We start from the raw sequence: 15580 nt of genomic DNA on the forward strand, positions 1-15580 counted from the left end.
GCCGGGGTCGGGGGGGCGGTGTCCCTCTACCGGTCTGCACCCTCTCCAATCTGGGACCCCTTGGGGGATGTCCAACTGCCTGTTTAGGCCTGATCTCACAGGTCTCACAATCTGGGACCGCAGGCTCCTAACTGCTCGCCTACCTGCCTGCCTGATTGCCCCTAACCGCTCCCCTGCCAGCCTGATTGCCCCCAACTGCCTTCCCCTGCCGCGACCCGCCTCTTCCGCTGGGACCCTCCTCCTCCACAAGAGGTGGTGGAGATGCCTGGACGGGCTGCCTATGCGCTGCGTAGAGCTGCAGGACCCCTAGGCCTCACCGTGTGGATCAGCTGTCGGGACCTGCCTCCGTGCATGTGGCCATCTTGTAACAAAGTCATGCGAGGGCGTGACACCACCTAGGCTTTTATTATATAGGATAGCCTTTTTTAGTCCTAGAACATTACCATACACTGGGCATCCTTGGAATTTTTACATTGTTCTATATTGGTATTGATTTTTTTTAAATCTTGTTCTTTTTGATGATTGTGGCTCAGAATTCATTAAAAATATAGTCTATTAAAATTATCAACTTAGCAAATTTATGATCAAATAATATTCATCACAGCCAGCAACAGTGTAGCAAAACAGGTAAACTCTACTAGTGGGAATGTAAATTAGTACAATCTTTCTGGAAGGCAATGTGATAATTTTTTTTCTTTACTTTAAATGCGATCATATCCTTTATTTAGCATTACCATGTGGAATTCATCCAGAAATAATAGAACATTCAGGTAGTATTATTTAGGATAACAACATTAAAAAGGAAATGGCTTAAATATCTGACAATAAGAAAATTATTACATCAATTATAGTATATTTATATGATGAATTATTATGTAGCCATAAAAATTGTTTACAAGAATTTTAATGACACAGAAAAATGTTTTTGACATAATTAAGTGGAAAATAAGATACAAGACTTTTGTAACTTCTTATCCCATATGTAGGATAATCTTATGTATATGAAAAATGCATCAAAATTGGTTCTCTCTAGATGGTAGGATTATCAGTAATTTTTCTAAATACTCTTATGTTTTTACAATTCATTTTTGAAACTTGACTATTAACATTCACTCAAAACAAAGTTTACTAATCCTACTACTTACATAGAAATTACTACTGATTTTCACCAAATGAAATCTGTTTGGCAGATTATAAATATTATGTGTTTCAAAGTATTTTTAAAATCCAAAGGCTGAGGTTCAGCACAGTGTGGAAAAACCAAGAGTTTTAGTATATATCAAACCCTCTTTAATTAATCCTTAATAGCCAGAAAAGTACCTGGAACACAGTAGTGATTCACTAGTTCAATGTTTATTAAAAGTGACAAAAAAAACTGAATATTTTTCCTGTATAAGAGGAAGATTATCTGCCTCCCTCTTATATTTCTGTACTCAAACTGCAAATATCAACAGATGAAACAAAGTCACATCTTAAAATACTTGTACTAGAGATACAAAGATAAATAAAATAAGGTCTAAAACTTTGTACATGGATAGTCAGGCTTGCTCTAGGAAGACTAAGAATAAAATTTTTCCCAAATTACTAGGGGAAAATTTTTATGGATTTTTCTGGCACCCTCTCAGTCCCTGCCTACCCAGGTTCAACCTTCATAAAGTTTGTGGATTGATTTGAGGAGGTAATGTTGGCCTGAAGAGAAGGTGGAGTAAGTAGCAGCCTATAAGTTGAAAACCTATGAGCAAACTGGTGTCAAACTAATTATTATATTTAAGACCTCTGTACGTACTGTCATTTTGTAATTTTTGGAAGTATCCTGTCCCAATATGTTTATCCAATCACCTGCCATATAGGAAAAATTTCACTATTTGCTTCTTTGAGTCTTGGAAAACTGTCTTTAAAAGTTACAATTAAATTATAGATACACGGTAGCCTGGGGTAGGACACTATCATGCCTGGCACTGCAGGCTATCAGAACCAAACCTAGAAAAAAGGTTTTTCCAGGAGAGAAATCTGTGGCCACAGCAGATTATAAATACCTACTTCAGTTTTGTAGAGGACTAACTTGGAGAATAGACTCTTGTGGAATAGTCTGAAATAATCTGAAAGAAGTCAGACTCAATATGCCATTATTGGTGACACTTACTAAATTAGTGAAATTAAAATTAACTGAAACTATGACAATCTTCTTTGAGAACTGATCTGAAATGAAGAGAGTACTCATTGCTGATCACTTGAAACAAAATGAATAAGCTCTTTAACTGAAAAGAAATAAAATGAATTATACTGGTTAGGAAGTTATTTCTATAAATAATGTTTGTTATTCTGAAAAACGAATTAACCAACCCTTTGAAAGAGCTAAATACTATGTCAGTGGATTCTTATAAATGTTTATTTTTGTATTATAAAGAAACCTAATTAATGTGTTGCCACCTGTGTTTGAATTACTATGTGTTTGAAGTACTATGAATTAGTACTTTTGCAGTCATTGTGTATTAAAAAAAACAGGATTTGGCAGTAATCATTTTAGTAATTCTCTTTGTGTACTTCTGAAGCTTCTCAGGACTACTATAATTAGCTACGTCAGATAGTTTATTATTTTGGTATTAGAGAATGGAAGGAATTGATAACATTTCAGACAATTTTTTAAAAGTCAGGTTGAAAAGTACATTATAAATAAAAGTAATATACAAACAGTTTAACTTCTGAACATAGAGGAGGGAATTTTATTAGGTAAAAGCAATGGATTAGAAATGTAACAAAAATTCTCCATGTAACCCAATAAACTCCATTTTGTAGTAATATACAGAAAATAATCAAATTGTAGAATGCATTTAAATCACTTGTTATTCATTATATTCATATTTTAGTAGTCAAAATTTAAGCATATTTCTTTTGTGAATCTAATTCTACCAGTCAATTAAAAACTATTGAATCTCTACTATATTGATCTGGAACCTTTAATTATTGATAATATTTTTTATCGTTTCTGTTTCCTACTTGTTATAAGTCTGTTGTTCTATAGACTTCCTCATGCTCCCAAAAGAGATTAACTCTAGTTTTGTTTTTTCAGAAACTAACAGTTTTCTAAACTTATTTATTTTAAAGCAATTGAATTCATATGATTTTGAAATCTTTAGTTGATTTCTCTTCTCCCTTCTTGCTGCTGGACCCACACATTGTAATTAACTTTTTCTGATTTTTAATCTAATTATTAGAATGAATATTCAAGTTATCCTATCTTATAGCTAGAGAGTTTAAATTACTTAACCTCTGCATATACTATTATGAATACTCTAAGTTAGATCTCTTTGTGTAACTCCTTATTAAAATATTTGAATAGGTATGAAAACATAATAAACATTTCTGAAAATATATGACATCTTAATATTGTACAATAAAATAATAACAATAATAATAATGAATTGGGTACATAGTTAACCAAAAGTAAAACTACAAGTATACTCACAATAAGAAAATAATATGGCTAGAAATGTATTTTTTGAAAAGTATTTGTAGCCAGGTTAAAATTTCACCAATCATTTCATTTCCCCATGAAAGGACTTTTAAAATATGTTAACCATTATTTTATTCAATACTTAGTTGAATTTTATCTTGAAATTTGAAAACTGAGAAACATTAATACTAAAAACAAGTGTTTAACAGAAACTCATTCTGTCCTATTAAGGTATATTGCTAAGTTCAAAAGAAAATAATGCCTTAAGATACACTCTTTTTGGTTGTCTGTGAATTGTGAAAATCTACCACTATTGAAGAAATAATACCACTTCTGTTTTTTCCTTCAAGTTAACAGACTTAAAAGGAAGCTTCATTAATATTAATAACCAAGTTTGTATCATATATACAGTAAAAAGAGGGTAAATGTTACATTACAGTAGTAACGATATTATCTTTTCTTGTTAAAGTATTGTTCTTGCTTTTTTTTCTCTGTACCCACATTTTTATTTACATTCTACATATTTTTATGTATTTTTAACTGTCTAAAAGCATTTAATAATATGTAAACTCTGATTCAGATTAAGTTTAGAATTATACGTTTACACAGTTATGTGATTACTAGAGGCCCAATGCATGAAATTCGTGCAAGGGGCTCGGCCCTAGTGGCTGTGGTGGCTGCCTCAGCCCTCACAGCCCCAGCTTCATCTGGAAGGTCAAGGTCATCTGGAAGGTTGTTCGGCTGCCTGGTCTAATTAGCATATTATGCTTTTATTACTATAGATATTTACAGTAGCCTAGCAAGCCTTTTAGAAGGGACCCTTGAAGATAATCAGCATACAGTTTCATTTTAGTGAAACTTTACCCATTGAAGTCTTATGAATATTCTACTTTTCTTTAGCAGATTTTCCACAGATACTAAGAGAGTCGCCGTGATTCAATTTTGACACAACAAAGTGATTTCAAAGTGGTCTTTTCTGAGTTTTCTTGGATGCTTGTAACTGGAACATTTGGGGCTGATGAGGTTTGTCAGGAAGACAGAAAAGATGGTGTCACTTCAGATCTGATATTCCTGGGTCTGGATTTAAAGATTATCTGTTGAAGATTGATTCTTCCCCAGGTCCTCTCCAAATTCAGATCTCACTTCTCCAGAGGTTTAGAAGGCCCTATTTCACCACTGCCACACAGAAAAAGACAAAACTCAAGAAAGATAATATTACAAGTTGACTGCTCTGCAAGATACATGTCTTAGGTCAGAATTTTATGGCTTTTGGCATCAGACCAGCACACTATTAATAGAACAAAGAATGGAAACAAAAGCATAGTTCCTAGAACTTGAATTTATTTAATTTCTTCCCCAATGTAACTCATTATACCCTTCAAATATAAGGCGTTCTTATCACTCAAATAATTCTCCCAACTATAGGGACACTTTTTCACCCCTTGCATTATCTAAGCTAGAATGGGTAAAGCACATAAATTTGTAACATAAAGATAGGATGTCAGCCAGGTAGATGAAAGTAGGGAGGAAGGAAACGTAAGTATTTTCCTTCAAATAATTTTACAGTGTACTTCAACTTATTACTGGCAAATCTGTTTGAAACATAGACCTAACAAATTTAAAAGTGAAACATCAAGTTTAACATGGTTTTCTCCAAATATTAAATATTGAATACCCTCTGTAAATGAAAATAAAGTACACACACACAGATTTTTCCTTCAAATTCCTAAATTCACAGCTTCCCTAACCTGCCCCCGTGATTGTGGGTAAAATTATATTTTTTGCAACAACACTTTGCCTTAATTTTTTAACAAAGAAATTGTTTCTTAGAATACTTCCACCTCCCACCCCCACATCAGGGAACATACAAGCATTTGAAAGAAAAGATGACTTTCATAATCTGTATGCTTAGAATTATTTCATCTAAAAATGAATTCTGCTAATTCCCATTGGTATAAGCAATTGCTTTAAAAAGAATAAAAACATAGTAACTTTTTAAAGTTTAACTGGGGGCTTCATAGGCTGTCTACCTATTTCTCAAATAGGTGAGGATATAGAAATTTTCTCACATAAAATTAATATTCCTGACTCTGAAATGAAACCATGTCTTTTTTTTTTTTTGGTCATCCTTTGATTTCCTGTGATTTCTGACTTATTATAATGCCAATTATACATTGATGCATTCAATTCAAAGCCAAGCACTGAGTTATAATCTTCACAACCACCTTTTCCTGTTAACAAATGAGTAAGATAATGAGAAACCATAATGGTTTCCTGCCCCCTAGTGATCTGTGGTGGATTTTGATAGAAAGGATGAACAGTTGTCACTAATGAATCTCAATGATTTGGTTTTCCTGAATATAAGGGAACAACTTAAATAGGACTTAAAGTTCTTAAAGCTAAAATCAAGTAAGCAAGTACATATAAATATGTAGGTGGTATTACATTGGTTTAAAATTAGCATGAATTTACAAGCTGCTACAGTCATTTAATTTTTACCAATACAAGTTCTAAATCCTTGCATTTTGCCTCTTGCTAGCATATAGTTTTATAAGTAGCTAAATTTCATCTGGTTTTAGTGAGACTCTTCCCATGTTACCCAGTAAATATGTCCTTGAGTTTGATAGACCGTGAAAAGGGGTAACCTAAATTATATAGACATTACCCATTCTTCTAACTTTAAAAATAAAATTTGGTAGATAGATCCTTGAAGTAGATTTAACACAGAAGTAAAACCTATTGTATAGGCTGTAGAAACCTGGCAATAGATGCAGGACATTAAAATCAGTTCCAGTTGGGAGGAAACTCTGACTTAAACCATTAAATAACTGTTCATTTGTTTAAACTTTGCCTCTAAGTTAGGGTGGATATACAGCTGTTGTTTCCTGAAATTATCTTTCATTTCTTTTACAAATAAGACTTGTTAAAGTTTACACTAGAAAGCCATAGTTGTTTTTTTGTGTTTTTTTTTTTTGTAAATTGAATTACAAATGGCTAGAAAATTTTTTTTAATGTTTTTTATTGATTTTTTTCTTTTTTTTAGAGAGGAGGGGAGAGATAGAAACATGGATGAGTAACATCTACATCCACAGGCTGCCTCCTACACACCCCCTACTGGGGATCGAGCCTACAACCCAGGCATGTGCCTTGACCAGGAATCTAATTGTGGACCCCTTGGTGCTGGGTCAACGTTCAACCAGTGAGCCCCACCAGCTGGGCAAAAAGAACAACTTTTGTTTTTAGGCAAATTTTGATTGCTCTATAAACTTTAATCAAACCAGTCACTATATGGTAATTAGGGATTTTGTCTTGTTTCTTAGCCAAAGAAATGAAAAATTTCTTATCTACATCTTTTGTTAAGGCAAAAAAGAGGAAACTGTTTATTCTGGGGTCCTGATTTTTCTTGGGAATGTTTTCAAATGATTTGAGTTATTCATCAGTTTCATAATCAGTAAAAGGAAATGAGCATTGGTGGGGAAAATTAAAACATAAAGGTCAGGAATAAGGAAAAGAGAGGAGGATAGTTCACAAATATAGAAATATGTAAGTTGAATTCAAATTAATTTTTAATTGAGCACCTACCATGGGTCCCAAAAGTGGCTGACAATACCACTGTTTTAAATTTAAATAAAGAAAATGGAAACATATCAGTATTTAGTCTTTATTTCTAAAACATCATCCTGAATGACTCATTCAAATAAAAAGTTTTGTTTTCAACTGATTCTTTTTACATTATTCAACATGTTCATTAGGTACCCACTGTTACCAGCTATGTTACCAGGCACCTCAGATGAGAGGTGATGAACAAGAAGCACAGTCTCATAGGAGCTTTATCACGTGTTCCTAGGCTGAAAAGGCCCTTCTTTGTACTTCTTGGTAGGTGGAGTATGTAGCTTAGTGGTGAAATACAGGAATGTAGAAATCAGATAGGTCTAGGTTCAAATTCCAACACTCGTATCTAGTATTTAGTTTCTGTGTGGTCTCAGGAAAAAAGTCTCTCTGAACCTCAGTCCCCATCTGAAAAATTAGAATAATACTTACCTCATAAGGCTGTAAAGATTAGAATTACACATGTAAAGCATTTAGCAGCGTAGAAAGAGTGCTAACTAAATGGATGCGAGGATTACTAGTGAGAGCCTGGGATGGATGGATCATGGGTTTCCCAATCTGGCCTGCCACTTCAACTTCTTAACACCAAATATAACTCTACTTGCTTCAGTTCCCTGGCATTCATCTGTCACCCTGCTTACTATATCCCAAGTATTAAGGAGAACATACCACAAGGATATGTTCCCACAGAACTTTTCAGTACCGTAGGATCCTAGTAATGCTAGGGTGCCTGCAGAACAGTAGCATTTATCACTGAGAAGCATTTGATGATACACAGGAGGTGGGGATGGTGAGGAAGAATGAGGAACTGACCAAAGTAGATTAATGGCAAAAAAAAAAAAAGAATTTTAACTCATAAAACCATTTAAAATTAAGAAAAAGAAACCAAATTTCTTTATTCTCAACTGTATGTGCACATACACATTCAGGTTATTTTTCTTTTGGTTGGTACCGATTTAGTTTTTAAAAATAATGACAAGTTTTTGTTTAGCAATTTCACTGTTTTTTTTTTGGGGGGGGGGATTTTCCAGAGACCTATTAAATATGGAAGTTCCTTAAGTGATTTAGGGAAACAAGTTATTGTTTTAACCAGGGAGAAAGTTGGCAAAAACCACCACCCTCACTTCCTAATAAAATTGATATATCATCTTAAGTATTTAGGCATGTCCTTGTTTTCTTGGGCATTCTATAGCTCTACCTCAATTTTTTAATCTATTCAAATTATTTTTAAAAAGTGTTTTTATTGATTTTTAGAGAGAGGGCGAGGGAGGAAGAGAGGAACATTAATGTGGGATCGAAACATCGATTAGCTGCCTCCTGCACACTCTAGACCAGGGATTGAGCCCACAACCCAGCCATGTATACTGATTGGGAATCAAGCAGCAACCTTTCATTGCACAGGATGATGCCCAACCGAGCCACACTGGCCAGGGCATAATCAAATTATTTTAACCTACCAAAGTACTTCAATCTTTTAATTGGTGCTCTGAGTGCCCTAGCAAACACCTTATTTTAATTCTTTTATTTTTATAACTAGCCCCTGGAATCCTTCTCATTCTTGTCTGTATTCAAACTTCACACATTAAACATTAGCCATGTGCTATTTTACTTTATGTGGTAAGGCATTTCTCTGAATAAATGGGTGCTTAAGAGTTCTTGTCTACTGCCCCTTGGTTGTGCTTTATTAATCTCTGAGTTTCTTAGTCTTGTTTACTACAGAATTATAAACATCTGAGTGGCACTGTAATTGATGGCAAGCTTTTTACGCACTGACTCCATTACTCTAGAATGTCTTGCTAGAGAACAAAAGTCCTTTTAAGTAAGACTGTGTTTATGAAAGAAAAACAAGATTGTGTATGTATTTATCCAGATTTCCCTCTCATTTTTAGATTTGAAGCCTGATCATTCAAATTATAAAGGCAAGAGGAGCACACAGCTTCCATAACCTTGATTCATTGTCTTCACAGCACTAAAGGGCAAGAAGCAATAGTAAGCTCCAAAGCTGTAATTCAATCTCAGAAGAGGTCAACAATCAGAGGAAACTGGGCTGGTCAGAGGTGGTGGATATTTTTCATTCCTCCTAGTTTTAAAAGGCAAGTAAGTAGCCTTTAAATGAACTCTGCCTTAACAAGGAAAACTGTACATTATACTTAAAGCCCGTGCTTCCTCTGTAGCTAGTTCCAGAACAAAAGATGTTGTTTTCTATAACATGAGACAGAGAAAACAACATTGAGATGTGGTTTTGTGAACATCTCAGTCATGTAAAATTAGAGATTGTTTATATATATAAAGGCCTAATATGCTGTGTCTGACTGATCGGTCAACCGTTCAGTTGACTGCTCGACCAGTCACTATGATGCACTCTGACCACCAGGGTGGTCAGACACTCTGCCCAGGTTAGCTTGCTGTTGGGGTCCGGCAGATGGGGACTGGGCGAGAAGGGCCGGATACACCCTGGATCCCTCCCATGGTCCCTCCCCAGCCAGCCAGCCCTGATGGGGACTGGGCGAGAAGTCCCCAATCGGGACTGGGCAATATGGGCTGGTCACGCCTTGGAGCCAACCTCACGTGGTCCCTCCCCGGCCTCTAAAATGTTTCTTCTAATTAATTTCCTTTTAATGTGCACAAACTCATGTACCAGGCCTCTAGTATTTATATATTTGGTTGCTAATTGTTGGCTATTAGTACATGTCAAAACACTTAAATTATATCCCCTTTACTAACAGAATAGACAATCCATTAGGAAATGGATTGGTAGTATTTAGAAAGAACCCTGTTCTTTTATGATGAAAATGCCTTTGCAATACATTTTGATGAGGGTCATGTAAAACAGTGGTCCCAGAGAAAATTGTTTACTATACTAGACAGTTTAGAAATTTGGTTTAAGTTTATCTCTCTACACTATTCTGATTGTCCCTGGGTTTGTTACAGAACTTTTATCAGGATCCTACCAGTAATATACATGGCATATTTCATTTTAAATTGCATTTCAGATTTAATTACTTGCTAAACTACTGTATCCAAAACTAAGATGAATCACTTTTTCTATGTAGCTTTAAAAAAAAATCCTGGATTTCTCATTTATCTTTTTGTGTATTTTCCCCATCTCTACTTTCCATTTTAATATTGCATGGCTCCTGTACTATTCCTATTAACACCTCAATGTCTCCCCACAAATCTCTGACTCACACTGTGCTCTAATACTTCTTTGTTAACTAAGTCTGTGCTAGTCAATAGATCGCTCAATTCTCCTGGCAACTTGTTCTTTAATGAAAGTTGTATTAAAAAATATGACTTGCATATCTTAAAAATCTGATGTAAAAAAAAAGCAAATTAAATTACACTTAATATAAGTATTTATACTCACAAAATTATACTTTTAAATATAGTAGTTATTTAAAATCCCGTTCATTATAATGGTATTACAATGCAAGTAATTCACATTAAAAGGCATTCTATTCAATAGTTGTGTTTATTGGCGGGTCAGTTAGCCAGTGTTTTAACTCACATGTAATTCATGTAGACCCTGTGTCAGCAATACCTAACAGTAATACTACTTTAACTAAAAAATGATAAACTATTTCCATTTATATGCTCTGTGATTATTTTATAGTCCTCAAATTTTGTAGTCCTTTACAGAAAAAAAAAATAAAGCATGGTGATAAACTACAATTTGCCAAAGCACATTTTCTCCAAATCTTAATAGTATGAAACACAAGACAGTTTTTTGCACACTCTCCTTTTATAGAACAACCAGATTTGTAATTTTTTTATTTTATTAATTTTATCAATATACATGGCAGCTTTCTCAAATCTCAAAGTTCCAAAAGTATGTACTTTTAAAGGTGAAAATCATTTTCTTTAGATGTCATATTCCTAGAGAACTATTAAAATCTATTTATATAAACAAAAATAACTGATAAACTAACACACTTTAGAAATCAGAATATTTTAAATTATTTTAAATGAATACAAGATATGTCTTTTTAATTAACTATCATAGTTAAATTTAATATCACAAAACAAAATGACTTGTCCTCACAAATTTCTCAAATGGAGTAAAGTCATTGGGTTTTACACTTAATATAAGTTTTAAATGTGATTATTAAATGATAATATTTTATCAATTATAGGAAAATATTCATTTATAGGAATTTTCTTAGGTCTATCAATTCTTTTGGGCCAAGTCTGAGCCCATGTCAACCTTCAAGGTTAGATTCAGTGCACCTAACCTGCCTAATAAGAATATGAATTTCATTGATAAGAAGGGGAATAAACAATGGCTCAATCACTGTTCAACTTACCAAAAAGAAAAGATAAAAAAAGCTAAAAGTGAATAGGATAGCTTCAAATAACTAATTACTTTTTAAAATTTAAATAGGAATGGCCAATGATGTTGTTTAAAATTTCACAGGATAACCGTAAAAAACAAAACAAAAACAAAAACAAAAAACCCCACATAGAAATAGTGAAGTCATCACCTTATTAATAAAAAACTAAAGTTTAATAGTCATTAAAGGGGTAACAACCACTTGTAGTCTACATTTAAAAGAAATTTTTAATCATAGCTAAAACAAACTTAAAACAAAGAATTCTATTAAGAAAAAACAAAAATGATAAACATTTAATAACACCTAAAATGTAGATACTTAAGATCCTAAACAAAAATATTTAAGGTAAAAGGGCCTTGAAATTTTTTTCCAACAATTAATCTTAAGAAATCAATTTCTAAATAGCTCATATCCTTTGCTTTGGTGTTTTTTCTGCTATCAACTAAACATTAGAACACAGAAAGTGATTTATGTTCTTTTTAAATGCTTGGCATTATAATGTGATCTCATATCTTTTCTCAAATTGAATTTTGCTCCACATATTCCACATGTATACAGATGAACATCCATGTGCTGTTCCAACTGTTCATTATTTGGGAATATCTGAAAGCAGACCTGGCATATAGTCTCACCAGCAGATAAATGAGAAATCATATGCCGTACATGGTCATGCTTTCTGAAGTTTCCTTGATCACAAATGGAACAGACATACCTGGCCATGCCTTTGTGCATATCATTGTGCAGTCGCAACTGACGTTCTCTTAAAAACTGCTTCCCACATGTCTGACACACAAACTGTTTTTCCTTAGTATGAACAGTATAGTGTTCTCTTAGGTGACACCGCTGATAAAATCCTTTTCCACACAGATTACAAAAATGCTTTCGTCTGTGATCTCTTTCATTTTCTTCCATGATAGCATTCTTAAACATATCTTGGTCTAGGCAGCCAGACATATGTTCAACCACTAGATTTTCAGTTTCAAAACGCTGGCCACAATTAGGGCACCGAAAAGGACAGGCAGAATGTTTAAATAACTGCTTTTTTTGGATACTGTTTATCTGGAAATGACTGTCCCTAAAATCATCCAACATTTCAACAAACATATCTCTTATTTCAGACTGCTCATCAGGATTCTCTTCCATGTCCATTTTCTCCTCAGTATTTCCTAACCCATTCATTGTCAGATCTTGGGGTTCTCCACATCTTTGAGCATGTTCCTGAAGTTGTCTACCCTTCACAAGTATTTGTCCACATTTACCACATGCACAGATATTTTCAATGTGCTTGGCTAAGTAATGAGATGACAAGTCCTCCTCGGTTATTGTGAGTCCGCACAGTTCACAAGATGCATTCTCAGTATCTTCTTGTATTGGGCTGCTGTTGTTAGGGGGTCGCGTATTTTCTAAACCGCCTCTTTCATCAGCATTCATTGACATTCGAGGTTTTAGAGTTTTCCTACCACTTTTTTTAATACTGACGTCTTCTTCAACATAGTATCTGTAAAATGGCTCTTCAGGTTCATCTTCTAATTCATCATTGTCAGTGGATTCATTACAATCTTTATCAGTAACTTTAATAATGTTGAAGTCTTTCAGTTCATCTGTAGGAATATCTTCTGGCTCCATCTTGATAATGATTCTTTTTCTCTCGGCAGCTCTGCTTTTTTCTTCACTGGCTAGTTCAGACTCCACTGTGCTACTCTTTCTGCTTCCAGTGGTTGAAGTCGAATCATCAGCAGGCTGACTTGTGTCTCCTCTGTATTTGTCTGTCTGTGCAGAATATGTCTTAGAAGAATCCTTTTCACCAAATTCAGCTTTGATGTTACTCTCTTTTCCATCTCTAACATCTACTATTCTGTGATAGGATCTCGTGTTTTGATACGAGTGTCTGTTAGTACAGGTTAGCACATGCTCATCTAATAATTTTTCACAGCTAAAGCCAAATCCACAGCTATCACAGGTAAAACTTCGTCCAAAGCGTCGTGACACACGTTCTTTTGGAGTAGATAATTTGGACACAGAACTTTTTTTACACACGTCAAACAGAGGTTCAGGAAAACTACCCAATTGTAAAGATTCTTCATCAGGCTCTCTGTTATGTGGTGTATTTACTGTTGAACTTGGCTCTGCGCACCACCTATTGGCTTCATTGCCATTTCTAGCCACAGTATCTTCATACATTCTCACCCCAAATATCATTTTGCTGTTCTGTTTGCTAGAAGCAGATGATGAACATTTTGAACTAGAACAATCTGCATCCTGTATGTCTTCTAAGCAGTCAGGAACATTGTACAGCTGTAGGTAATTCATGGCCACTTTAAACTGCTCAAAACTGGAGGGAGCCGTCATTATTTTTCCTAAATACATAAATTGCAAAATGAGATCAAAACACTCAGCACTAATTTTCATGTTGCTGAGATTCAGCTGTGCAGTACTATGCTGATGGTTCATGAAAAACATTCTAAAATAGGAGCTACAAGCAGCTAGGACGGCTTTGTGTGCTTGAAAGTAAATGTCATCAATTGCAATACAACAGTCACAGAGAAAACCCCATTCCCTTTGGTTGTTTAGCTGCTGGAGGACGTAGCTGCTGTGGCTGGGCTTTGCCATCTTCTATTAGTTAGCGACCTACGTGAAACAAAAATACACAGTCAGACAAGATAGCACAAAAGCACGAACAAAAGAATAAATCTGATCGTGATTTGTGACTTGTGTCACTTCACTATTACAGTCAAGGTAAGAATCAAGTCTCCCATTCTAATGTAGCAAAATTCAATAATCTATATCTGAATCATGTTTTAAATTTGAAAATGAAAAATACTCAGCCATTTATTCAAGCTTCTCATTTTGATTTTAAGAAATACAAGCAAAGTCAAGCAAAAACCATCATTTTGGTTTCATTACAACTCTACAAGGGAAAATGTATACTAAATTTGAAAGGAAAAAGACATGAGTTTAAAGGATATAAACAATGAAAGTAAATAAAATAGTAATTTAAGTTGAAAATTAGTAACTAAACTGCAAAATATTAAAAACTTATTAGATGGTGGACATACAGGAATTATTGCTCATTTTTAAATGTGATAAGGATATTTTAGTTTTGTTCAAAATGAATCCTATCTTTTAGATATACATACTCATATTTTATAGATGAAATTATATATCTAAAATATACTTGAAAATAAATACAGTGGGTTGGCTGTGGGACTAGAGATGATATGAGATTGGTCATGTACTGATAACTACTAAAGTTGGGAGACAGGTATAAAACAATTTTGTATGTTTGAAAATTTCCTTAGAAAAATTCTATTTCAAAAAACTTATTAAATTACATAGAAATGACACCAAGCAAATAGGTTTGATTACTGCTTTTTTCTTGATTACTGGAGAATCAATAATTCTGTAGAGTCAGAATAGCTGTCTTTTTGCCCTGACTGGTTTTCTCAGTGGTTAGAGCATTGGCCCACAGAGGAAACGGTTGTGGGTTTGATTCCTGATCAAAGGCCTGTACACCTTGGTTGCAGGCTCAATCCTAGCCCCCAGCCGATTCAACCCATCAATGTGCCTCTCTCACCTCCCCCCCCCCAGTGCCCCTCCTCCCTCCCTCCACTCTTTCTCTAAAAAAAAATCGATGGAAAAAAAATCTTCATGTGAGGATTAAAAAGTAAAATAAAATAGTTGTCTTTTATTGTTCGGTATGCACTGTAGGGCCTAAGAAGCAGTGGACCTATTTGAGAAGAGGTGTCTATTCACAGATTGTAAATTTTTCTTAAATTTTTGATTGTTTAAAAACATGACAAAAGTAATGCATGCTCACTGCAAATAATTCAAACATAAAAGCATATCGCATTAAAACACACTTTAGACTGTATGCCTCTTCCCAGAGGTAACCTCTCCAAACACTCTGGATTGTATCTTCAATTTCTATGGGTACATAGAGAATCAACAGATTTGAGTACCTACCATGTGCCATACATAGTTTTGCTTTTGTTGTATATTTGTTTTTTAAGCCTAGTTGGGATCATACTACATACGTTACTTTCTGAAACTAGTTTTTTTCCACTTAACAACATATGGTAGATACTATAAGTGTTTTTTTAAAATAATAATTTCCTTTTTAAAATATGTTTTTATTGATTTCAGAGAGAGAAAGGGAGAGGGAGAGAAATAGAGAGAGATAGAAACA

General features: G+C 34.3%; 1 protein-coding gene across 2 annotated transcripts; it reads right to left on the minus strand.

Annotated features, from left to right (window-relative positions):
- Positions 1–4168: 4168 nt before the first annotated feature.
- On the minus strand, positions 4169–14867 carry ZBTB1 (zinc finger and BTB domain containing 1). 2 transcript variants are annotated; one of them, XM_006760096.2, is made up of 2 exons: positions 12107–14866; positions 4169–4630 (listed from the first exon to the last, which is right to left on the minus strand). In XM_006760096.2, exons 1-2 carry the CDS (start codon positions 14002–14004, stop codon positions 4594–4596), a joined length of 1935 nt encoding a protein of 644 aa, XP_006760159.1. In that variant the 5' UTR covers positions 14005–14866; the 3' UTR covers positions 4169–4593. The 2 variants fall into 2 exon arrangements, with proteins under 2 accessions (XP_006760159.1, XP_006760158.1); XM_006760095.2 differs by lacking the exon at positions 4169–4630 and adding an exon at positions 7102–7471 and having other exon boundaries at positions 12107–14867.
- Between the last annotated feature and the right edge of the window lie 713 nt (positions 14868–15580).

Source organism: Myotis davidii, unplaced genomic scaffold (assembly GCF_000327345.1).
Source record: "Myotis davidii unplaced genomic scaffold, ASM32734v1 scaffold337, whole genome shotgun sequence".
NCBI lineage: Eukaryota > Metazoa > Chordata > Mammalia > Chiroptera > Vespertilionidae > Myotis > Myotis davidii.

What these genes read in the sequence shown, in the direction of transcription:
- ZBTB1 (XM_006760095.2), bottom strand. Translation starts at nt 14,004, where the DNA reads ATGGCAAAGCCCAGCCACAGCAGCTACGTCCTCCAGCAGCTAAACAAC. An exon ending in ATGCACAAAGGCATGGCCAG is followed by an intron (nt 7,472 to 12,106) that starts GTATGTCTGTTC and finishes CTAATTTTTCAG; the next exon opens with ATGGGGACTGAGGTTCAGAG.